This window comes from Panthera onca, chromosome D4 (assembly GCF_046562875.1).
Source record: "Panthera onca isolate mPanOnc1 chromosome D4, mPanOnc1 haplotype 2, whole genome shotgun sequence".
NCBI lineage: Eukaryota > Metazoa > Chordata > Mammalia > Carnivora > Felidae > Panthera > Panthera onca.
In genome coordinates, this window is record NC_138351.1 from 74,782,617 (window position 1) to 74,806,837 (window position 24,221).

The 24,221-nt window shown below is 56.2% G+C and overlaps 1 protein-coding gene across 5 annotated transcripts; it reads right to left on the reverse strand.

Annotated features, from left to right (window-relative positions):
* Nucleotides 1-120: 120 nt before the first annotated feature.
* KIF12 (kinesin family member 12) lies at nucleotides 121-22,092 on the reverse strand. 5 transcript variants are annotated; one of them, XM_081790941.1, is made up of 19 exons: nucleotides 22,075-22,091; nucleotides 16,314-16,379; nucleotides 16,134-16,212; nucleotides 15,807-15,934; nucleotides 15,641-15,716; nucleotides 15,138-15,272; nucleotides 14,835-14,970; nucleotides 13,921-14,012; nucleotides 13,594-13,741; nucleotides 12,756-12,874; nucleotides 12,564-12,668; nucleotides 11,875-11,977; nucleotides 11,704-11,794; nucleotides 11,408-11,494; nucleotides 10,940-11,030; nucleotides 10,764-10,868; nucleotides 10,091-10,191; nucleotides 9,881-9,999; nucleotides 121-9,550 (listed from the first exon to the last, which is right to left on the reverse strand). In XM_081790941.1, the coding sequence occupies exons 3-19, from the start codon at nucleotides 16,200-16,202 to the stop codon at nucleotides 9,423-9,425; spliced, it is 1,833 nt and encodes a 610-aa protein (XP_081647067.1). In that variant the 5' UTR covers nucleotides 16,203-16,212; nucleotides 16,314-16,379; nucleotides 22,075-22,091; the 3' UTR covers nucleotides 121-9,422. The 5 variants fall into 5 exon arrangements, 3 of the variants coding, with proteins under 3 accessions (XP_081647067.1, XP_060464894.3, XP_078292690.2); XM_060608911.3 differs by lacking the exon at nucleotides 22,075-22,091 and having other exon boundaries at nucleotides 121-9,562; XR_014135970.1 differs by lacking the exons at nucleotides 121-9,550; nucleotides 13,594-13,741 and having other exon boundaries at nucleotides 9,977-9,999; nucleotides 10,940-11,494; nucleotides 22,075-22,092.
* Between the last annotated feature and the right edge of the window lie 2,129 nt (nucleotides 22,093-24,221).

Here is a 24,221-nt window from a genome sequence, read left to right on the forward strand (position 1 = left end):
TATTTGCCCCGCTCAGCTGCTCAGCCGGAACCAATCAGGGCCCCAAGGCCAGGTCTGATCGATCCCTTGTAGCGCCCTGCCCCGGGGTCAGTAGTCCCAAGGGGTCAAGGAGGCTGTTTCAGAGGAGGCGTTGACCAAACACAACGCGGCTCAGATGCAGCCCAGGGCCGGGCTCAGGCTCCAGAATGGCTCCCGGAGAGACCTCCCCACCCGCCACAGGGGAAGACGAGCCTCGCCCGCTGGGTCGTTCATTCCGTTCATCCCACCTGGACCTCACGTCCCCGTGAGCCGGCAGAATGAGCCTGATTGGGCCCCTTCCTCACGTGAAAAACGAGACCCAGGGGGAAGAAATGACGTAGCACAGACCGCAGGGAGGTCTAAGGCACAGCCCAGACTAGAACTCAGGCATCCTGTCCCCAGAGTTCCCCGTCTGACTCCTGGCTTCCCACAGCCCGAGCAAATAATAGAAGGAATGATGACGATAGCAGCTCCCTTTCACCGAGCACCTGCTGTGTGTGCCACCTTTGTTCCAACACTTCATGCACACCGCAGAACTGAGCTCAATCCCCACCGCAGCCCTAGAAAGTAGGTGCTATTTTTCCCCTTTAAAGACGGGGGACTTGAGTCTCCAAGAGGTAAGGTGCCTTGCCCAGGGCCTCTCTGCTGGGACGCAGCGCTGCTGGGACAGGAGGCAGTGGCTGGTGGTTGAGAGCGCGAACTCAGGAGGCAGACTGCATCCCTGCTGGCCTCGGGCAAGTGACTTTCCCTCCCAGCGCCTTGGTTTCCTCATCAATGGAGAGAACAGGTCCTGGCTCAGAGCACGGTTGGGAGGGCGTGGGCATTACGCCTGGCAAAGCACTAGGGCAATGTCTGGCACATGGTAAGAGCTGAATGTGTTGATAGCAGGTTGAACACAAGCGTCCCCTGCAAAATTCACGTGCGTCCGGAACCTCAGAACGTGACCTCATTTGCAGACGTGATTAGTTAAGGTGGGGTCGGGCCCTGCATCTAATGACTGGTGTCTTCCTAAGAGACATGGGAGGGAGACTCAGACACACAGACACAGAGGGACCCGCAGGGAAGACGGCCGTGTGAAGCTAGGGAGAGGCAAGCAAGGATTCTTTTCTTGAACCTTCAGGAAGAATGTGGCCCCGCTGACAATCAGGTGTCAGACTTCTAACTTCCAGACCTGTGAGAGATTACACTCCTGTTGTTTTAAGCCACCCAGTTGTGGTACTTTGTTCACGGTAGCCTTAGGAAACCATATAGGGTTCATGAAACAATTTAAATGAGAGTATTAAAGAACCCGGGTCTGTTTGTCTCCAAAGCTCAGACTCTTGCCAGTGATACTCTAGGTCCTCTCCTTGAAGATCTCTTTCCCAGCAGTCAGAGCTGCTGTCCTCACGTCCTCCCTGTTCTTGGCATAGAACATTCCACACTCACCCTAGGCCCCCTGCTGCAGCTGGGCATGGCCCCTACAGACAGGGGGTTCCAAAAGCAAGACCCACACTTGTGTGAGAATCCGGGAATTCTTCCCCGCACAGTAGCACCGACAAATGGTATGTCGTGTCCCTCTGTAAGAGCCACCCACTACCTCTTCTTTGACCAGGATCGGGAACAAGTATGTCTCCCCTCCTAAGCGAGTGTGTTTCCTTTGCTGCATCACTGACAGCTTGGCTACTGATGGCATTTCCTTTTTGCTTTGGCTGCCAGGGAGCTCAAAGCCACATTACAAGTTTAGTCACAGCAACCGTCTCAGGTTAGATTTCTGGGACAATTACCTTCCCGCTTGTTCACAAAGTTTCTCGGTCTTTTATGGTTTGGCTAGCAGTGGTGGTAAGAAGGCAGTCTGACTTCAGAGGCAGAGAACTGGGAACCGGAAGCCCTGAGCTTCCGGAACCCAAAGCTTCTTTTCTGCTTTGTGCATGACTTTCCCTCTCTGAAGCCCACTTTCCTCATCTGTAAACTGAAGATAACAGTCCCTGTTCTGTCTGCCAAGAGGTCAAGCGAGGCAGTGTGTGAAAGTGCTCTGTAAACTGCCCTGTATGCGTGATGGGCTCCAGGTGTCTTTTTGGAGAAACCAAGCTGGTATAAAATGAAAAAATAACAGTGACTCGATAGGACTAGAGCCCTCCCCTGAAGGTTGCCCACAGCACCATCACGACTCATCTGACCTTCCCAGCAGGTCTGCATCAGGGTTGTCGACCCTCCAGGCCCCCCGGAAAGGCTGGGGCACACAAAATCCTGGTCTCTTTTGGAGGGGACTGTTCATTCAGCCACACGGCCTCTCCTGGGGGAGGACGGAGGCCTGGATGTCGATCTCTCCGCCTGCCTCCGGGGATGTTTACCCTCTTGAGATTATTAACCAGAGCAAATAGAGAGAGCAAACTCTTCCAGAGCCCATCTGGACTTTGAGCTGCTTTTTAAAAATTAACCCTGGGCCACAGGATGCAAGGTCGGCAGTGGTCTGGGGGTGCTGACCCCTCTTCCGCCTCTGGCCATCAGGGTAGGAGGGTGGAGGCTCTGGGGCCCCTGCCCTCCTGGGGCCCCAGAGCCCAAGAGTGCACAGGAATTGGCCACCTCCGGAACCAGGGGGAGGACCTACCCACGTAGGAGGCCTCAGCGCCTCAGATGTGCCCCCTGCAGCAGGAATGGAAGGTCATTTTCAGATGAACACATTGGGGCTCAGGGAAGGAGTGGGACTCGTTCAAGGTCACCCAGCTTACGGCTGAGCTGGGGGCCACATGGGCCTGACTCTAGTGCCCAGGCTTTCCTCCATCACTTACTCATTTACTCCTTCATTCACCAGGTCCGCACTCTGTGCCTGGCGCTGGGGGTATGATGCAGCATATGACAGACCTCCCTGTGCTCACTCCCCATGGGGGCGGGGGGGAGGGAGGAAAGGATGGGGAGACAGATGGTCCCTGCAGGGATCGGGGAGCAGCGGCCAGGGGAACCCAGAGAGGGGTTCGCCAGACAAAAGCACGCAGGGGCCCAAGGAGGGAAGACGGTGTTCCGGAAAGAGGGATGACGACAGCCAGAGAGGAGGCCAATGGAGAGAAACAGAGATGCGTTTGGAAAGCAAAACACAACCATCAAAACCACGGGGCTGGAGCTTGGGGGGAGAGACAAGTGGGGAGAGTGAGGCCGGGGAGGGGGCCGAGGCCCAGCAGGCAGGACTGTGACGCCTGGCCGAGGGGTCTGCTTGTCAGTCTGGAGCGTGTGGGGAGTGCCGGCAGGTTTTCAGAAGGGAATGGCCGGTCAGATTTGGAATCGGGGGAGGCCCAGAAAGCAACTCCCTACAAGCTTTTCCAGGAAGAAGGAAGGACCCGGTGACTGGACCAACAGGGACATCAGAGACACGGGCTGGGACTCAGACCAGAGGGCGTGGTCAAGGTTTGGGCCTTCTTCTGCTAACGGGGGAAGGGGATGGCAGGGTGACCTTCCTTCCCCACGAGGAGGTATCCAGCCCCAGACCTCTTCCCAGATACCTGACTCTATCCAGTTCCCCTGGACTCAGAGTGTAACCTGTCCACTCATGGTGAAGTTGGAGGTGGGCAGCACCCGGGACCCCAGAACCTGCCATCGGGAGAAGGGATGTTCTCACTGCTCACCCATTTCTAGGCTTTGTTATTTCCTCCCCACCAAAGAGCTGGGCCACCTACAGACGAGTCCCAGCCCTTGTGACTTGCTTGGGTGACCGTGGGGCAGTCCTTTCCTTCCTCGGCCCCACCTTCTTCATCTAGACCTGTAAATGGAGATAATACCTCGCTTGACACAGCTGAAATAAGAGCTCAGTGAGGGACATTTGTGAAAGTCCTTGCTGCTCCCCAAGTGTACGCACTGGAGGGACCCGTGTCATCACAGGCACTTAGCACAGCGTTAGTGAATTACGTGGCAGGAATTACACTGCTGGAAGGCACGAGTGCCCCGTGTCCACTAGAGGGCAGCAGAGAACTTCCGGAAAGACCACCCTGGTGTGCTCCATAGAGACCAGGAGCCAGAGGCCTAGAGCAAAGGCCCACAGAAGTCGCAGAACTAGCTCCAGAACCCGCCTGCCTTGCCCCAAGGCCACTTAACCCCCCCTGGGGAGTGTAAAGCATTCAGCTTCTACCTTGCCCATCCCAGCCTAGCTAATAGAGCTGGATGCTTAGGTGGGGCCCTTTTAGAAACCGGTTCCTGAAAGATTCTCCCAGTGAACCAGCCTGGGTACCACTGCTCTAGACCATAAAGGCTGATTACATTCCTATGGAGGTAGCAGGCCCCATGCTGAGCGCCTCACGAGCACATCTTACTGAATCCTATTCAGGTTCCATCATTTTACGACAATGGTTGCTGTTTTACAGATAGGGAAACTGAGGCTAACAGCTCAAGTAAACAGGTGTCAAAGGTCACCCAGCCAACGAGTAGCGATTCAAACGCAGATCTGTCTCCCTGACACCTACATCACTCTCAGGGCCTCCCAGGCCCTGTCCCCTGATAAATAGGACCTTGGGCCATGCTCTTTCAGACCCTTGGAGCAGAGGGGTGGGGTCATCTCCCTTCACTGGACTCCTCACTGCAGGAGTCAGGCCCACGCGAGCCTGCTTCTCCCTTCTCCAGCCAAGAGCATGCTCCGTGCCTGCCACACCAAGACCTGACCCGTCTCTTCCTCCCTGGGGCTTACCAGTATGCTGGCCACTTAGCAGGTGCTCAGTGAACACATGCCGAGGGACTCACTTAAAACTGTGAAGGAGAATGTACGTCAGACCCCAGGAAGGACCACCCAAGTAGAAGGCAGCTGAGGGAGCCTGGAAAATTGGAATCACTACTCCAAGTCCTTAAATAATGGTCAATGAGTGACTGGGAGACACCATCCAAAAAGCAAAGAGCCTTTGCTCTGTGGTGGCTCTTCCTTGTGTCCCCGATTTTGAATTAGTCTGTGTATCATGGCCGGGAGGACTCCCAAGCTTCATTTAGCAGAGTGGTGGTCAAGCAGGTGAACTGTGCTCCCAGACCTGGGTTCCGGTCACGGCTGCGCCCACTTCCTCCCTGCTCGGTCCTAAGTGACTTCACCTTTCTGGACCTGAGTTTTTCCCTCCATTAAATGGGGTTGATCAGAGCTCATGGGGTGTGGGAGATTAAATAATAGGGGACATGTGGTGTTCTCGCTCCATGAAGAGAGCGGAGGGAAGGGAGCCCTCGGATGTTGTCAGCCTAGCTTCCCGTTTGTGCAGGAGGTGGGCTTAGCCTGGAGAAGTGGCTCGCAAAGTGAGACACTTTGGAGCTGAGTGTCCTTGAGGTCCAGGGGACAGTTTGTGGCCCACTGTCTGCCCACTGAAGAAGGGGTTTTCCTAAAGGAGTGAACTTCCAAAGACCTGCCCGTGTCCAGAAAGAGGACACAGGCATTTTCCTGCTCTTTGGAGGCTGGTCTTATCTGTCCATTAAAGCAGGACCTCCAGGGACCTGCCCTGACTCCTGGCTGACTGAGCTGATGTCACCCAATGTCCTCAGAGGGACTAAAATAGCTCTCTTCCGAAACCTCGAGGCAAGCTGAACTCTGGAAAGTCCCTCTGGCCCTTACTCAATGAAGACAAATGAATCTCTCTCAATTCCCCCCGGGAAGGGGCAACAAGGACTCCTCCCCGGCTCTGGCACTGGGCAACGGTCCTGAATGGCCACCCTCTCCCTACAAGAATCCATGTGAGAAGAATCGGTCACCTTGTAAGAAGGTGGCAGGAGAACGAATATCAACAAGTTCACGAGTCTGAAATAACCAGAGAGCAGATATTGACACAATTCCTCTCCTGCAAGTACAGGAACGATGCATGTTTGTGCCGAGAGCACCCACTATTAATAATAATGGTAATAATCATTAGCATTTACATAGCACTGACCATGTGCCGAGCTCTGTCCCAGTTTATATGGATTCGTTTAGTCCTCGTATCATTTCCTCTATGAGCACTCATTAACTTCTCACTGGATAAATCAATCTTATCCCCACTTTACAGAGGAGGAGACTGAGGTCCAGAGAGGTCACCCACCTTGCCCAGGCTCTCACAGCTGCGAGTTGGGCAGACTGGAGTGGAGACAGGGGGTGGGTTTGCCCAATGCTCAGGAGCCTGGAGACCGCCCGGACCTCCACCCTGGCCACCGGTAAAGCAGGCCCGACCTTGAAGCAGGACCTAGTAAAGGTGACCAGTGAGAGACCGTTGTGATCAGAGCCCCGGGCTGAATGAAGGCTCCCGAGGACAACACTGCTGGCCAACCTGCAAAGGTCCTCCTTGCTGGCCCGCCAGTACAGATGCCAGCGGTGGCCAGGGCGGGGCTCGTGTGGCTCACACAGTAGGTCTGCTGCACAGCAGGCTTGCAAACCCCATCTCCTGACTCCCGTCCTGGTCTTGAGCCAGCTCATGGCCTGTCTACAACTCCCAGTGGCTGCCACTCTTCATCTCATAGCCAGACCGCCCCCGCCTGCACAGCTCTGCCCCACCATTAAAACAAAAGAAGAGGAATCTTTGGAAGCTCAACAAGGAGAGGACGATGGAAAAAGTCACCTAAGGGAACACAAAATATCCCTCCTCACAGGGGCCGACATCAACCTGCTGTTACCAAACTGAATGGGGAAAATGTGTCATTAGACAAAGGGAAGAAAGACCCTGAGACAAGGCAGGACGCATCTGGGAGGTGATGGGAGGCTGGTGTGGCCAAAGCAGACAGAGACAGGAGTGAGAAGCCGTTCACACTCTCTCAGGCCTTCTGCACCTTTCGGGGTCTATCTTGGGGTGGATCGCCCAGAGGAGATCTCACGGCCTTTGAAACACAAGGACCCACAGACATGTCCTTCCTAAAGCCTGTCCTCCGGTGATGCCTCCAGCCATGCTCCTGTTCCCACACTGGCTGACAGGTGGGGTCCCCAAGGACCTGGAGAATTCAACCAGGGCTCCAGACATCTAGATTGATCTCTAGGTTTGCCAGCTCTGCTGAACATCTCCACCCCAAGCCAATGAGTCCAGAGAATCCCTCCCAATTTCTACACAAAATTTTAAAATTTCCAAGGGGTCATTTAAGGATCTGGGATTCTGGAAAATTCCTACAGTGCTTCAGGGTTTCCAAGAGCTTCTCTCAATTCTGATGTACCAGAGACCTTCTAAGCTTCTGGACAATGACTACCCTATTTCATGGAGCCAGAGAACCGCCCCCAAATTCTAGCATCCTGAGGAAGGCCTATAGCTTTCAGGGTTCCAGAGGTGCCCTCTGGAGTCCTCAAGCTCTCAGTAAGGACCCCTGGACACGAAGTGTCTGGATACCTCACTGGGGTCCTCTGAAATTCCTCCCGGGTTTCGGGATTCTGGACAAGTGGTAGTTCTCGAGTGAGGATATTGACCGGGAGACGGATACGTGGCCTATTCGATGGGGGTGCTGGACACTGGTCCCCTTGAGTCTATTTCTGGGAAAGTGAAGTGCGGGGGTTGCTGGACTGGGAGCCTGGAAAACCGTGGCTGGCTCCAGCAGGAGGAGGAATCATCCGAACATGAATGAACCAGCAACAGCCAGGGTCCCCCTGGGTGGTCCGTGTCCACCCTCCCAAGGCAGCTGAGGAAGGTTCTCATGCTCAGTGCCAGGGGCCTTCCCCGCCTGGGCCTGAAGGCCTCCCAGCAAGCAGGCCCCGATGATACAGTGAGTGAGATAAGGGCTCTGGGGAGGGGAGGAACCCCGGGCTCAAACCTGCCGAGCCACCCGGGGCCGAGGTGGCACCAAAACTACCTAGAGAAAAGTGACTTCATGGCATTAACCAGGTTCACCTTCCCGCCCTCCTTCAGGTCTCTGCATGAATGTTCCCTGCACGAGCCCCTTCCTGATCCCCCTTTTTAGAACGGCACCCAGTCTGGTAGAGGGCCCTCCCGGCTATATTGTGCTCCATGGTACTGATCACCGAGTTCCCACGCATTTTTGCCCATTTTCTTGTTTCCTGTGTTCTATGAAGGTAAGGATTCTTATGCTTTGTTCAAGGCTTGCCCAAAGTGGGTTCTTGGTAGGTATTTGTTGAACGAATTTTTTTCCAAACCCAGGGTGTCCATCTCATCAAATGACCATAGTGGCTGAAAGTTGCTTTCGGCTAAGTGCTCTGCAACAGGCAAAGCCTTGTGCTGTTACTCTTGCCATCTCTCAGGGGACTTAATCCCCAGGACCGTCCAGTGAGGAGGTCCTATTCTCGTGTTCATTCTGCTGATAAGACAACTCGGGCTCAGGGCAGTGAAGTCATTTGCCCAGGATTACTCGTGGTTAAGTGAGGAGGCGGGATTTGAACGTGTGTGGTTCTATGCGTGAACCTAACCACGGCCCCCCCTGCGGAGCCCGGTGGGTCTGTGGCATCTGGTTATTACCCCCCATCCTGGACTCTGCCTCCGTGAATGCTGGCCTTCCACTAAGTCTCCACTGTGGAACACCCCTAATGCCCAGTCACACGTCCTGCCTTTCATCTGGCCCCTGTGAGCTTCCTGGGCAAAGCCGGCTTATCCCTTGTCAGTCCTGTTCACCACCTTGAATTGCCTTGAGACCAGTAGTGCTGAATGAATGAATGAATGAATGAACGAACGAACAAACAAAGGAAGGAACGAGCCCTGTGGGTCTCAGTTTCCCTAACTATAAAATGGATTTCCCCCTAACTGGAGCCCCTTTGCATCCTACTGAGTACTTATGCCAGGAATCCTGATATCCTTCACCTCCTAACCTGCACTTGAACTCAACAGACAAGGAGCTTCACGACCCATCTAACTGGCTGAACACCAGAAAGCGATCCAAGGAGGGTTCAGGGTCTGCCCAAGGTCTCAGCAAGTCTGTGGCATCAGAACTCAGACCTCAGGATCCCTCCAGCACCGGCACATACACAGCCGAGTGAGCCTGAACCAGTGTCCCTCAGGTCTCCTTCGTGGAGACACTCACCATCCGATTTCCCTACATCTGCCCAGCAGCATGTAGTAGCGGCTCAATTAAAACTTGTATATGAAGGGGATGGGAACCTGGAATATTCCTGATCAGAGGGGGCACACCCCTCTGCCACGAGTCCTTGCCTCCTCCTCAGATTCCCTTGAGAACCCCTCCTCTCTGTGACTCCCCCACGCAGAAGTGCCTGGCCACCCGGAGACATGACCGACCAGTCTTGGAGCGGACACCTCTCTTTATTCGTCTATTTCACCACCTGCAGCCTGGTTTCTCCAAGATCCAGTCACATTTCTCACAGTCTGGGGTGGCACCCTCCCCTTGCTCCCCCAAACTGCCCCACAGCCCCCACCCGCAGCCCTGAGGAACTCTCCCCTGCCCTCTCAGTCGCAGAGGGAAGCGGCAGCCGTTGTTCCCATTTCACAGATGGGGAGGTTGAAACCCAGGAGCGCAGAGCCCAGACCAGGGTCACACGGGGGTCTCTGGGGTGTGTTCTGCCCTCAGCAGGGAGGGAGGACTCGGCTGGGGCTCCGTGTACCCTCGCTGGGGGGTGGCTGGCTCCGGCCGCGTCGCAGGGAGCTGCCAATCTGGTCTCTGAGGGCCTCCAGTCTCCGGGCCAGGTTTGGAACTGCAGCCCCGCCTAAGGAGCACAGTGAGACCCGAGGCCTGTGCTCCCCCGGGCCCGCCCCACCCAGACCCCTCAGTGCCCTAACACCCTTTGAGGAAGCCTCAGGCGGTCCCCCTCCCCCTCGACCAACACCACGGGCTCCTGCACACGTGTGGACAACCAGGTGGCCCTAGGAAGAGAACTCCAGTTTGGAAACTGCAAGGATCTTACGGATCGCCTCGCAGTACACACCCTGTTCCAGAAGGGGGGGAGACTGAGGTCTGGACAGGGTGAGTTCTGGCCCAAGACCACCAAAAACGCTAGGGGCCCCGCCCTCTCTCTCTCCTTCACCTCTCAGTACTGGTGACGCATCTGGAGGCCCCATGGGCAGGGGCGGTGCAGAGGGCACCACCTCCTCTTGCATCAACATCTCCGCCAGGACTCGGGTCCTAGTCCAGTCGCTATGACTCCTAGCCCGGGGTGGGATGGGCGGTGGGAGGTGAGCCTTCGACTCCCCAGGCCTCCTCCTCCCCCATCCCAGTGCCCAAGGGCTGGGCCCACCTCTCTCTCGGGAACTCGGCAGAGTCAGGATTGCATGGGGGTGCCCAGGGTGGGGGCTGGGCAGACAGAGCCAGGCCACCTGGGGTCTTAGGGCCAAACACCTGCAGGAAAGACCAGAGCCCACACTGGGCGACCCTGCCTCTATGTGCTCCACCTTCCTGGTGCCATCATGGCGCCACCATCCCTGCCACATGCCCCACGGGACACCAAGAATGTCAGGTGGGCGTCATAGTGCAGGGTCTTGGTCACTTTCTCTGCGGGCAGTGGGCAGGCCTTGTAATGTCCTCTCTGGGGATGAGGAACTCCCTGCGGGCAGGAACCATGTCTGTTCGAATCCCATGTCATGTCTGAATCTTTGGTGCCCAGAACACAGGCTGGCACGAAGCTAGGAGCTTAGGGGACAGGTACTGAATGAGTGAACGCATGAGTAAGTGAACACAGAAATGAGTAACGTGCGAGTGAATGAATAAGCGAGCGGGACAGTGAGTTCCTGTAAGAAGGCAGGATGGGGGGTGGGGGCGGGCAAAGCAAACAGACTTTCTGAACCCTGGGTGGGAGCCCAAAGCCAGCCCCTCACCCAAACAATCCAGCCGGGGACCCTGGAGCTCTGGAGCCCCCGGATCACAGTCTCCAGCTCTCCCAGCCTTCCCTCACCCGCCTTGGCCTTTCCTACCTGCGGCAGCTGGAGCCCCCTGTGTGGGCAGGCCCAGTGGGCCAACGGTGCTCGGCACAAGGGGCACAGGTGACAGCAGGGGCAGGAGCAGAGGGGCGGCAGGGCCTGCAACAGGGCACGTCAGAGGCTTTGTGACATTCTTGCTCCTCACCCCTCCAGGCCGGCCAGAGACTCACGTGGCAGGGGCGAGCTGGTGCCATCACACAGGGACACGGTGGGGCTGGGCCGGGGTTTGGCAGGTGAAGGGAGCAGGCACAGAGGAGGCGCCTGGAAAGGACGGTGGGGTCTATGCCTGCGGTCTGAAAACCAACCACGAGGCTGGTCCCCGAGTCCCCCTTTTAGCCAACACTCAGCCGTGCCAGGCACCGTTCTCAGTGCTTTACGTATGAACTCGTTCAATCCAAACTTTAAGACAACCCTACCAAGTAGGACCTCTATCACCCCCATTTCGTAGAAGAGGAAGAAGGCCAGGCAGGGAGAAGTAAAACAAGTCACCCAAGGTCTCACAGCTAGTAAGCGGCAGAGCCGGACTCTGAACCCAGGTGGTCCGGACCCAGAGGGCAGACTCGACCGCTTCACGGAGCCACCTCCTCCCACCTGCCCTGTGTCCCGAGGCCTGCCTCCAGGCTGGCAGCCGTGCTCACCGCTCCAGCTCGTGCACCTGCTGGGCCAGGACCCGCTGCTCATCCCGGGCCTGGTCCCGGCTACTCTGCAGCTGGCTCTTTTCTTTCCTGGGAAGAGCAGGCCCCAGGAAGGTGACAGGAGGCAGAGATACCAGTAGGGGGACGGGTCAGCCCTTCTCTTTGCAGTGGAGTACAAACCCCAGGAGACAAGCGGGGACAGAGGGTAGCCAAGGACCCGGGGAGGGGGGCAGCTTGGTGGAAGCAGCACAGAAGTGAGGGGCGGGGCACAGAGTCCCCCTGGCTGAGGGGGAGCCTACCGGAGCCTCTCATTCTCCAGCATGAACTCCTGCAGCATCCCATAGAGGTTCCGCTGGGCCCAGGCCACCCGGGCCCCACTGAGCCCTGAGGCTGTCGGGGGGGAAGGGCACGGTGGCTGGATCCATGGGAGCCCCAGCCACACCCCACCCCTGCCCCTGGGGAGCTCATACCCTTGGGGTGTACTTGGCCCAGTTGGGACCGCAGGCAGCGGTTCTCCTCCTGGAGCTGCAGTATCTCCATCTCCAAATGCTGGGGTTGCTTTGCCATAGGTGACTGCCCAGAAAGAGGCCCAGAGCTGCTGTTTACGGCTGTACAAGTTGTGCACTGTACAAGCGCTTCCGGGGGTGGTGAGCAGAGCCTGAGATCTAGCCCATGCTTCACGTGCCAGCCTTGCATCCTGGCACAAGGCGACATCCACCTGGAGGAGGCACCCTGCCCTAATGGTGTCAAAGTACCAGGAAGCCTTAGCCCTGTGCCTGGAGGGCCTGCTCTGAGCTGCAGCCTGCTCCAAATCTAACCTTAAACTCAGTTCTGTCCAGGCCTTGGCCCAGATTCTGACCCCAAACAAGACACTACGTCAGACCCCAAGTCAACTCAGACTTAATCACAGTACCAACTGGGATCCTGGCTATACCCTGAATCATATTCCAAATCAGACCACACCCCTAGACATGCCCTAATCCTGACCATGACCCCTGACCCCACCCCACCCAATCATGACACCATCATCAGGACTCTGACTCTAATCCCAACTGTGACTCATCCCAGACTTCCCACGACACCGACTCAGGCTCCCGTTACTGCCTGATCCCCAACCATCTCCCCGACCCACACCTCTGCCGGGTCTCCCTCCATTCACCTTGGGGGCCTGTGGCCGAGTGGTGACCCGCTGAGCTCGGCTTGCATATCGCAGGGTGCTGAGAGTCTCGGGGAGGCACTGGACTGAAGGGGACACGCAGGCCACCTGGGGAGGGCTGCAGCTGAGCGTTCCTTCCTCTCGGGGACCCTCCCCCTCAGGAGCCATCCCTCCCTGCCAGCCCTTCTCGGATACCATGAGGGTGACCCCGTGTCCCCCCAGCGAGTCCGCCAGCAGCTTGGTGAGCTTGCTGTCCCGGAAGGGGATGTGGCTCTGCTTCCGCTGTGGGTCCAGTAACAGGGAGATGCAGTGACCTGGGCGGGGACAACAAGGCTAGCAAGGTTACACCCGTTGCCCAAGGCCACCCAGCTGCTTCACGCAGAGCTGGCATCTCCGCCCAGGCCTGTGTGACTTGAAAATCTCTCCTTCCCAAGATCTTGTCACTCAGTCAGACTGGCCTCTGCTACCAGACTGGGGCTCCTGAGGGCACGATGACCCTGTCCGCCCCTGATCCCCAGTGCCACCAAAGAACCTGACCAACAGGCCTGGCACTCGGTAGGGGCTCAGGAAATATCTGATAAGTGGGCTGAATGAAGAAGAGTTCCTGAAAATCTCCCCACACATGCCACAGAGGAAGGCTGGCGTCCCAGCCCTGAAGGCTCCCAAGGCCCCGTGACCTGGGGCGGGGGTGGGAAGGTCAGTTCCCTTCCCCTCACTGGGCCTCAGTCTTCTCAACTGCACATGGGACAGGCTGAATGTCTGAGGGCTCATACTCTGCACCTGAGTGTTTCTACCTCCCCAATTAAAATGTGCCTTTACAGACCCTCAGGATTTATAGACTCATGAATAAAGTGCTAAGAGGGAAGGCTCCAGTCAATAGCAAGCTGAGGCCAGGAGGAGGCGTGTGGCTCCTGGGTCACAGTTCCTGACTCTCCCGTCCTACGCCTCCCCTGGCTTCCCCCACTGTGGACGGATCTGGGTCCGGCTCAGAGGAGGGACTCAGGAAGTCAGTCCAGCTGGCCCCAGGCCTCACCCAGGGCCAGCAGGCTGCGATTGATGCTGTTTGCCTCAAGCATCAGCTCCCCACGGGATCCCGTGGCCGCCACCTTCTCACTGCCGGCCAGGTCTACAAAGCACAGCTTCCCACCAACGGGGGGCTCCCCAGGGTCCACCGGAGGCATCTGTGGGGTAGGAGGATCAGGGTCGATGGGGACTTGGGAGGGGCTGTCCCCATCGGAGTCACAAAGCCAAGGGTTTCCACTATTACCTCCTGCACACGCCCCGGTTGGTTTATACACCCGGAGGCAGACCCCTGCCGGGTGGTCCTGGGCCAGCTCCTTCCCCCAGTGGGGACACTCACGGTTTGGCGGCTGATGTAGAGCGTGAGCAGGGCATGGCTTCGGCTGGAGGCCTGGTTCAGGCTGTGAGCTGAGCTCCGTCGACGGCTAAGACCTAGAGGGGGAAAACAGCAGGAGCTGGACCTGGTAGGAGGAGCAGGTGGTCACCAATAAAGAAAAAGCAGCGAGGGCATCCTGGGAGAGGGGCCAGCCCATGCAAAGGCACAGAGGCCTGCCTCCAGCACGGACAGGTGAAAGAAAGATGGAGAGAACTGAGGGGAAGAACGTTCATCAGGTTCACATCTCTTCTGTTGCTGTGTGGAGGGAGGGAGACTCAGGCAGAAAGATCAGCTACCAGGCATGGTACAACTCTGGGGCCAGAACCCAGAGTCCCGGTATCCCCGCAGCCTGCCACAGGGTAGGTGCTCAATAAATATTTGATGAATAAATGAACGAGGCTGGAACAGAAGGGCACCGCAGGCTAGCCTAAGAGGTATGACCTTTACCTTCAACAAGCTGGAAGGGTCTGGAGGTCCGAAGGGGCAGAGGGATGTGGTTTGCTGTGTGGAGGGGAAGAGATTGGAAGGGGAGAGCCTTGAGGTGGGGAGACCTCTTCAAGGGGCAAAAATGGGGCTTGACAGAGGCAGAGACTCCGGGCTGGAGAGGAGACCATGACCCGGACTCCGCTCTACCCAATCATGACCCCATCATCAGGATTCCAAGAGTTCGAACAGCAGTCGGACAGCAGAATCTCCAGGCCGGGGGTGGGGCCGGGGTACATCCCCGGGCTGTGTCTGAACTGTGGTCTGCTGACCCTTTTCCCCCACTAGGGTCATCTCAGCCCACAGCTCCAGCCAGGGGCTCCGAGTGCACCATCAGCGAACAGCTGAGGAACGGGCGCCCCCACACCCCAAAGCGCCCCTGAAGCAGCACACACCCATTTGCATCAGTTCCATCAGGGCCCCCAGACTCCCGAACTCCACCACTCGCAGCTGCTCCACATAGAAGCCCTGGGTCTTGTTCCAGCGAACAGGGAGAGGCCGGGGAGCTCCCAGGCTCAGTAGGTCTCGAACCTGAGAGGAGGGTGGCTGGTGAGGGAAGGGGCCCTGCGCCCGTGCTCCATCAACCCCCAGACCTTACCGACGCAGCCCCCCAGCCTCTTCTGTCCCTTGACCCCAGCTCCTTGGAGAGAAATACTTCTTTTACCTGGAGGGCTGTCTATTCAATCTCAGTCCCCCACCTGCTCATTGTAGATCTCCAAATAGGAGGCGCGGAGGGTGACAGGGGCTCCCAGGTGCCGCACCCGGTCTAACAGCCAAGCGAAGGTCCTCTGCATGATGCCGGCTAGGTTGGGGGGTACGGGCACCCCCTCGCCCTGGGAGCAGAAACAGCTCGTGGGTCACGGGTCGTGGGTCACGATCACCCCGGCACACCCACGCAAAACCAGTCATAACTACCCTTTGTGGAGGACGGCCCTACTCTGCGCCAGGAACTAAGTTCCCGTAGAATATCGAATCAGAACGATTCACCTCCGTCTACAGATGAAGAAAACTGAGAGCTACTAAGTAAGGAGGACAAAAGTAGCTCCGCATCGGGCAAGCGCCTTCTACCTCACCGGTCCTCGGTTTCCTTGTCTGCAAATAAAGGGGCCTGGGCCGCACGAAGGCCCTTCCCCCTGGAAGTCCGCGCGGACTGAGAGACCCCATCCCCGACCCTCGGGGGCTCCATCTGCGCTCGGCCCACCTGCGGAGGAGGCCCGGTCAGGGTGTAGGTCTTCCCGGAGCCCGTCTGGCCGAAGGTGAAGACAGTGCAGGAGAAGCTGCGGGCGGCAGAGGCGCGGCTGGACCCCGGAGGCGGCCCGCAGGGGTGGGGGTGGGGGGGCGGGGGGCCGTGCCGGGGCCTCACTCACCCGCGCAGCGCCAGCTCGCCCAGACGCCGCACGCCGCACGCCCGGAACACGTCCTCCTGCGTGCGCGCCCCGTCCAGCACGGCGCCGAAGCGGAACGCCACGTCGGGGCCGCCGCCGGGGGGGCTCACCTGGGGAGGGGGCGGGGCACTTTGGGAGCGGAGCCAGGGAGGGCGGGGCTCGGGGGCGGGCGGGGTGGGGGTGGGCAGAGGCTGGGGCCTGGGACCGAGCTGCCCCGGAAGGGACCGAGGGGTCTCCAGGTAGGTTTCTGACGGGGGGTGGGCGGGGGGGGGGGGGGTTGGGGGTCAGTGGGTGGGAGGGATTCCTCACTTGCAGAGTCCGGGTCCCCGAGCAGTGCAGCGCGCTCTGTTCCCCTCGACGCAGCTCCGCCGCGCTCATGGGACGCACTCTGGGGTCCGGTGGGAAGGCAGAGGTCCATCCCGATGACGCCATCGGCCCCGTCCTCAATCGCCCTCGCTCCTCGCTCCCGCCCAACCAACCTATACCTACCTGAGTACCACCTGGATGGGCGTTTCTGGCCCCTCTGGCCCCTGCTCCAGGCTCCGCGCGGGGTCCCTGTGGCCGCAACGTGAGTTACCATCCCTGAGCCCAGCGGCTCCTCTTACCTCCCAGAATCTCTCCTTACCCGTCGTCGGGAGACCCGCGTTCCTCCATGGCCAGCTTCGCACCCGGAGTTAGCTCCGCCCGAGTCTCGTTCCTTTCTCTCCCGCTACCCTCCCTTTTCCACCACACTGGGACTGGCTATACACGCCTTACACCCCCCACCCTCTTTCCCCTTCTCAGGCATCCAGCCATCCGGAAAGGCTTGGGCCTGCCCAGGGCTAACTAGTTAAAGATTTACCCACCCCTACCTGTGGTGGAAAAAGTCCCTCTCCAGCAAGGGGACCCCTAGCTAGGGGGTTCTGGAGTCTGAGGGTCCCTTGCTCTTGTCCATTCCTATCAGGAGCGACCACCCAGGCCAGCCTCCTGGGTACACAGATGGGGCTAGGGAGACAGGGATGGGAGCGGCTCAACCAAGGCCATACAGCAAGCCTGGCAGAGCATGGGCCAGGTCCTTCCTCCTGTCCACCTATGCCTCCTCCAGCTTTGTCCTCTGCCTTGCCCGCTTCCCCTCTCTGGCAGTTCCAGCTACTTGGCATCGGAGGACGCTGATGGGGGGGCACCTGAAGGGGTGAGAGGGGCCCAGGTTTCAGCTCTGGGAAGACTTGGCTGGATTGAGTTCCTGAGCAGAACTGAGAACAGGCCCAGAAAGAATCTGGTTAAACATTGGGCCACCTGCTTCTCCAGTGCCAAGGCCGATTTAAGGCCAGAGCAGCTGTTTAACCCTCTGCTGATCTGGCTGTCTGGAGTAGCAGAGGGGTCTGCGTAGGTGCTGGAGTGGGGCAATCGCCAGTTCAGTGACAGTCTCCATGCTGGGCACCAATGCAAAGGAATCCTGTAGTCTTGTTAGGGAGGCAAGTGAGAACAATCTAGTGTGCAGGGATTCTGGGGGTTGGGGTTGGGGAGTTGAGAGGCCGGTAGGAGCAGGGAGGTAAAGGTGGTAGGTGAGGGTGTTCTTGGCAGAGGAAGCACATTGCAGGAAGGCTCGGGTGGGGTGGGAAGATGTGTGAGGCATGTAGAGGTGGTCTGAGGCTGGGCCAAGCTCAGGGAGGCTACATCAAGGAGCCCGGACTCCCTCTGCAGGGAACCAGGAAGCCACTGAAGGGTTATAACCAGGGAAGTGACACCATCAGGTGGGCATTGTTGTTATTGCCATTCTGGCTGTTTCTGTATGTTCTCTGACTATTTCCGTAAACTTCTCTTCTGTCTGGCACACGTTTGGGTGAAAGCCTTAAGAGTCACCCCCTCCTTTCAATATAACATGTTCTGTTCCACAAGTGATAGCCAACTATCAATGCCACCCAACTAAGGAACGGTTTATTTCGGGTGGCAGTGAGCTAGCTCCCCATGCACTGGGGGAGTACAGTCAAGAACTAGTCAACCTTTTGATTTCAGGGCCTTCTAGCTGGATCTATAGGGAGACTTAGGTAGAGCAAAGAGCCACTGACTGCCCCCAGCTCTATTTTGGCAAGTAATTCCCCCTTTCGGGGCACCTGGGTGGTTTAGTCAGTTAAGCGGCCAACTCTTGATTGCAGCTCAGGTCATGATCGCATAGTTGGTGAGTTCAAGCCTCAGATCAAGCTCTGTGCTGACAGCACAGAGCGTGCTTGGGATTCTCTCTCTCCTTATCTCTCTGCCTCTTCCCAGCTTGTGCTCACTCGCTCTGGATCGCTCTCAAAAATAAATAAATAAACATTAAAAAAAAGAAAAAAAGGTAATTCCCGCTTTCTTAACCTGTTTCCTCCCTATCAAAAGAGACTGATGATTTCCCATAGTTGTTCTGAGGTTTCTTTTTTTTTTTTTTTAAATCTTTATTTATTTTTGAGAGAGAGAGAGAGAAAGAGAGAGAGAGAGAGACAGTGTGTGAACAGGGGAAGAGCAGAGAGAGACACACACACAGAATCTGAAGCAGGCTCCAGGTTGTGAGCTGTCAGCACAGAGCCTGACGCGGGGCTCGAACTCACGAACTGTGAGATCATGACCTGAGCCGAAGTCAGACACTCAACCGACTGAGCCACCCAGACGCCCTAGTTGTTCTGAGGTTTCAATGAGACAGTGTCAATGAAAGTGATTCATAAACTGTAAAGAATTATCTGAAAGCAAAAATAGAAGTCCCCAGATGATCTCCAAGATTCCTATCAACTGTGAAGTTCCTTAATCTGTTACATTTTTAGGAAATCCTTGAGGTGGATAGGAAAAGAATGACTACTCCTGTTTTACAGATGGAAAAATGGAAGAAGAGAGAGGGGGCAGGGGAAGCAGTGTAAGGGGAAAGCGGCTGTGAATGGCGGGACCAAGTACGACCCTGAACTATGCACCGGCTGGCGCTGGTTGCCTTTATGGCAGGTTGCCTTTTCTTGCTGTAAACGCGGTAAGTGAACAAGTTGTTCCTTTAAATGTCCCTAAGGGACGCCTGGGTGGCTCAGTTGGTTAAGTGTCCCAACTTCAGCTCGGGTCATGATCTCGTGGTTCATGAGTTCAAGCCCCGTGTTGGGCTCTGCCCTCATGGTGCAGAGCCTGCTTGGGATTCTTCCTCACTCCTTCACTCCCTCTGCCCCTTCCCCGCTTGCGCACATGCTCGCTCTCTCTCTTTCTCTCTCTCTCAAAATAAATAAACAAACTTTAAAAAAATGTCCCTAAAAAAAAAAAAAATGTCCCCTAAACCAGTCATTCCACGTTTTCGTGTGCTTTGGGCTTAATCAAATTGCTATCCCTTTTCAAGCTCGACCAAGATGAGCCACACGGCAGGGATTTTGAGAGAAATGCCAAGACAAGGGATATGCGCAGGACGGGGTGTGATCGGCTGTTTGGCGTGACTTTTGCACAGGGGTTCCCAACCTGGGTCAGAATGTGTACATCACTCAGTGTCCATAAGCAAGAGTGAAGTTCTAGTTCTGTTCTCTAACAGTGAGTAAGGACAGTGGCTAGCCTTAAATTGTGAGTTCATTCGGCAGGTATATATATATATATATATATATATATATGTATATGTATATGTATATATATATATATACACACACACACACGCATATACGTATAAGTATGTATATGTGCGCATATATATATATATATATATATATATATATATAAACATTGGGCTCAATCTCATGACTCTGAGATCACGACCTGAGCTGCAATTACGAGTCAGAGACTTAACCAACTGAGCTACCCAGGAGCCCTTAGCAGATTTTTATAAAGCCTCTTCTATGCGCTAGGCTTCTCAGTCCTTGAGATACGTTAGTGAACAGACACTACTAAGTTTTTGTGGGGAGCTGGGACATCTGGAACTCCCACCCATTACAGGTAAGAGTGTAAAGACAAACAGTTATCTGAAGACTGGCCTTATCTAGTAAGCTAAACTTGTGCTTATCCGGTGGTCCGGAATCCCCCCTTCCTGGGTGTGTGCCTAATGGAGCTGAGTGCACACTCCACCAAGGCCAGGGCCAAGGACATCCAGCCGTATTAGCCACCACCTCCATTACCACTACCACTGCTCCTGCCTCCCTCGGTGTCCTCGTTACCGTCGCTGTCACGGTAAAATCCGTCACTACCACCCCCCCAAATTCTACCACCATCACCCAAAGCTGCAGAAATAGCAGTCCCCGCCCACACCGCACCATCACCACCATCGTCATGGCTGTGACCATCGTGCTAGTGACAGGAGGAAATACCACTTCGGTCTATTCATTTGAGAAAGTTAAAGACACAACGCTTTGGCCCCCATCCAGTGGTACCCCTCACGGACCACGGCGCTGCCTTTCCCACGGCTGGGGCTGAGTCTATCTCTGTCCCCCTCCCCTCCTCACCCTGTCCTGGGCCTGTCCTGAACTGTAACTTTTCCCCAGGAGCAGTGAGACTCTTGCAGTTGAGGGAGGGACAGAGGAAAGGAAGGTCTGGCGGGTGGCTGGTGGGGGTGGCAGGGTAGGAGGTAGTGGGGAGTGGGGTTGGAACTCAGAGTATCTTAGAAGCTGGCGGGACCCTGGAGGGGTGCGGCTCCAGGCCTCGCTAGAGGGCAGCAGAGCACTGTGCCACCGGGGGCAGGCGGGGGGGGGGGGGGGGGGGGGCTCATCACAAAGGAGTTCTGTCAAGCGTGGCCCTGCTCTCTCCCTACGTTTCTCGGAGCGGGGGGAGAGAGCGTGTGCACCACGGAGGGGCTAGCCGGCCTGCTGCTATGGAGGGGGGTGAGCAGGCCCTCAAGAAGCGCTCCTTGGGGGAGTAAATAAAAGCAGTGTTAAGCAATCAGGGACCCTCCTCCACACACCCCTACTCCTCCTACCAGCCCCTTGGATCCACTCTCCCCACTTCAGCCCTAGACATCCCCTTTGGGAATACCCTGACTCTCCCTGGAGCCTCAGAATAACGTCTGAGCTCCCTAGGCTGGGACGTAAGGCCATTCGGGCTCTATCTCCTATTGACCCCTCTGGCTGTCCTCTTCTTCCACCCCCCACCCCTGCCTCCTACACTCCAGCCCAAAGCTTTCCTAGGCTTCCCTTTGATTCCTCTAAACCTTTGCCCCTGCTGTTCCCTCTGCCAGGAGTGCTCACTTCTACCTGGTGGGCTTGTCCTGCAAGTCTTACCAGAGAAAGCCTTCCCCCGGCCCTTACCCTCCAGGTCAGGCTGGAGCCACCCTGTCCCCCACGGCCTCCTGGGTCTGGCTTCCCACTGTTACAGTACTGATCATATTGGATTGTCCCTACTCTCTGCTGGGGGGCAGAGACTGTATTGGCCTCACCCCTGTGGTCTCTGAGCAGGCACAGGGGCTCTGCCCACAAGAGGAGCTCAGCAAATGTTGGTGGAAGGGAGGGAAGGAGGAGGGGAGGCCGGTGCGCAGGCTGCTGGGCGCATCCCTGCATCCCTCCTTAACCTCCGTGTCTCCCATCCTTCTCGCAAGGCTAACCACAAACACTCCACTTCACGATGTAAGGATTCATTTAAGGACTCATTTATCATGGAGATCATCAGCTCCTGCCACAAAGCTGCTCTCAAATGTGCCCAGAAGCCGAGTGACATTCTCTCAGCCCCTGCCAAGCTGGCCTCTCGGACCCGACCATCTGCTACAAATTTAGAATTCCTGGAGGGTGGGGGACAGGCTCCCCTGGGCCCCGGGAAGCCCAAGTGTCAACGCCCTCTGCTCTTTCTGACGCATTTCACGGAGAAGGGCTCATCCCCATTTGTCAGGTGCAGAGACTGAGGCCCTGGTAGAAGCGGCCCGGCCCGGTCTGAGGCTCACCTTGCATCAGCATTGGATGGAGGTGGACCAGAGGTGAGAAGATGGTGAGGAAGAAAGTTCTCCTTTTATCACATGACACACTCATCTTTCGTTGTTCCTCCTGTAACCTCCCCCCCCCAGTGGAGGAAAAGCCAGATGGGTCCAAGGCCTATTGTGAAATTTTCCAAACAGTGCTTGATGTAATCTTTAATTAAGATGTGAATGTGGGCCATAGGACTCATTCCACAAAAGTCTCCAAAGCAGGGACCTTCAGAGGTTATTGAATTGACTTCTATCTGGCCCCCTACCCCAGGTACAGATGGCAAGACGGAAGAGGGGGCCAGTATAGGCACTGTGAGGAACGGTGATTTTTAGATCGAGGTACAGAGACTCACAGCGACCCCCGGCACCCGCGGGCCACCACTCTCTCCCCTTAAATACCTGTCTCCTCTCCTCCGAAACTTCACATGATGGTCCAGCAAGAGGAAATAAAGCCCCTGGAAACCAAGCTCTGTCTTTTGGTGAAGATGAGCCTCTATTGGTAGTTGTGAAATCCCAGGACCCAGGGTGGTTGAACCGCCCTGTCGTCTCCAGGACCCCAGCTCCTCTCCCTGAAACACGAGCGAACAGCCTCCCCTGAGTCAGTCTACCCCACTGTTCATCCAGGAATGACTTACCTAGGAGCTGGATGTTTTCATCTAAAAACAGTAATGTCGACCTGTCAGAGTGTTAAGGGGCGCTAAGTGTCATCTGTTGCACAATGATGCCTCATGCGTCTGGAACCTTCTGGTCAGAGGGTTGGGAGTTAGTGTTTATTGAACACTGGACACTTTTTCTACTTCAGTTTATAATTCAAATTCAAAGCGACCCTCTAGGACTGGCGCTACAGATGAGGAAACTGAGGCTCGGGCATGTTCAGTAACTTGCCGAGGTCACGTGCCCGCAAAGCGGCGTAGCGGGGATCCGTCCGTCTCCAGAGCTTGCGTTCTTCCCTCTGCTGTCTGCAGCTTCCTTCCTTCGAGCTGTTTTGCAAAGCTGAACTTGGATAACTGAAGTTGACCTTTTAAGTACACAACTCGCCTTCGTTCAGTCCTCTCTGCTGAAACACGCTCCCACGTTGGCCCTCACGCTGCTCTGCCCTCGTCCCTGGGGAAGGTCGAGTGCTACTTTAGGGCCGGGGAGCTCCGCCCCTGGCATCAGAATCCCCACCCCCCAGGATTAATTGGTTTGCAGGTTGGGCCTGAGTATCAGCAGTCGTAGTGCACCCCCGATTATTCTAACGCACGGCAGGGTTGACAAGTTTGCTTTCAGTTTTTCCCGATGACCAAAGCCATCCCATCTAATGCATGTGTCGGGCTGTATACTGATAGAGTGGTTTCTCGGGTTGTGATGGGCATTTTGAGACCTCGTGTTAGCTTTTTCTAGTACACCCGCCTTTCTCTTGGGACCAAACTGCCCGATGAGCCCTGTCGCTGCAGTCCTCAGATTCCCTCTTTTCATTTCTAGGTTGGAATCCACTGAGAGATCATAAACCAAACAGAGCCGAACTGCCTTGCAGGCAGGGCCTGTGGGATCCATTAAGAGTTTTCCAGACTTTTCTTCCCTCCTAGGTTTCTTCCATGCAGGTGACAGGGAGCTAGCCAATGTGTGAACAGCTGCATATTCAATTTGAGTGTTAATGAAACATGCCCAAAGCACCTATTATGTGCTGGCTCACAGACTAGGTGCTAGCAATCCACTGTATGGTTGGGAATGAACACAGAGTGGCTGCGTCCTCTCTCGGGAAGCCCTCCTGGATTGGGAGGACTCCTCTGAGGACCTACAGACTCCCACACCTACCAACCCCATGACCTTTACCCATTTGGCTAAGGTGGGGGTGGGGTATCAACATCTGTCTGCCTCAGAAAACTCTAAGCTCTCTGAGGGCAGGGACTGATCAGTGAATCTGAGTAGGTGCTCAGGGCACGTGTGTTAAAGTGAACACTCATAGCAGCTAGAACCAAATGGCATGGGAGCACAAGCAAGGAGAGTGAATCCTGACCAGAGAGCAAGGGCTGGGGAATCTGGGAAGGCTTCCTGGAGGAGGTGTCATTGGGACAGGCTTTAAAAGATGGGTAGAAATTGGGGCAGAAAGAAGCAAGAGGAAGAGCATTTCAGGCAAAAGGAATGGCATGAGCAAAGGCCCAGGAGCAGAGCGAGTTGAAGAGTAAACTCTTGCTTGGTGGAATCGAAAGCCAGGAAGATTGGTGGGACCATACTCCAAACTGCCAGAAGACAGAAGCTTCCTTGAAGTCTTGGCAACAGTCTTGGCTAAGAACTTGTCTTTAGTCATTCTTTTGGATGAGCAGGGCCTGGGGATGCCCCGTTGTCCCCTCCTTGTGATAATTCAGGCTCTTCCCAGGAAGCCCTGCCCACTGTATCCTCAGAGAGGACACTGAGTTCCCAAGGCCTGGGTGGGTGCCAGGCCCCACTGCTGACTCGCCCCTCTGGCAGCTGAGGAGCTGGGACATGGAGCTGGGGCTTCCACATAAGCCAAGCTTGTCAGGCTGGAGCAACGGAAAGCACGTTCCCAAGCGTCCGTCATCATC

What these genes read in the sequence shown, in the direction of transcription:
- KIF12 (XM_078436564.2), bottom strand. Translation starts at nt 16,202, where the DNA reads ATGAGCGCGGCGGAGCTGCGTCGAGGGGAACAGAGCGCGCTGCACTGC. An exon ending in TCTACATCAGCCGCCAAACC is followed by an intron (nt 13,742 to 13,920) that starts GTGAGTGTCCCC and finishes CCTACCCCACAG; the next exon opens with ATGCCTCCGGTGGACCCTGG. An exon ending in CTGGAGAATGAGAGGCTCCG is followed by an intron (nt 11,495 to 11,703) that starts GTAGGCTCCCCC and finishes TGCTCTTCCCAG; the next exon opens with GAAAGAAAAGAGCCAGCTGC.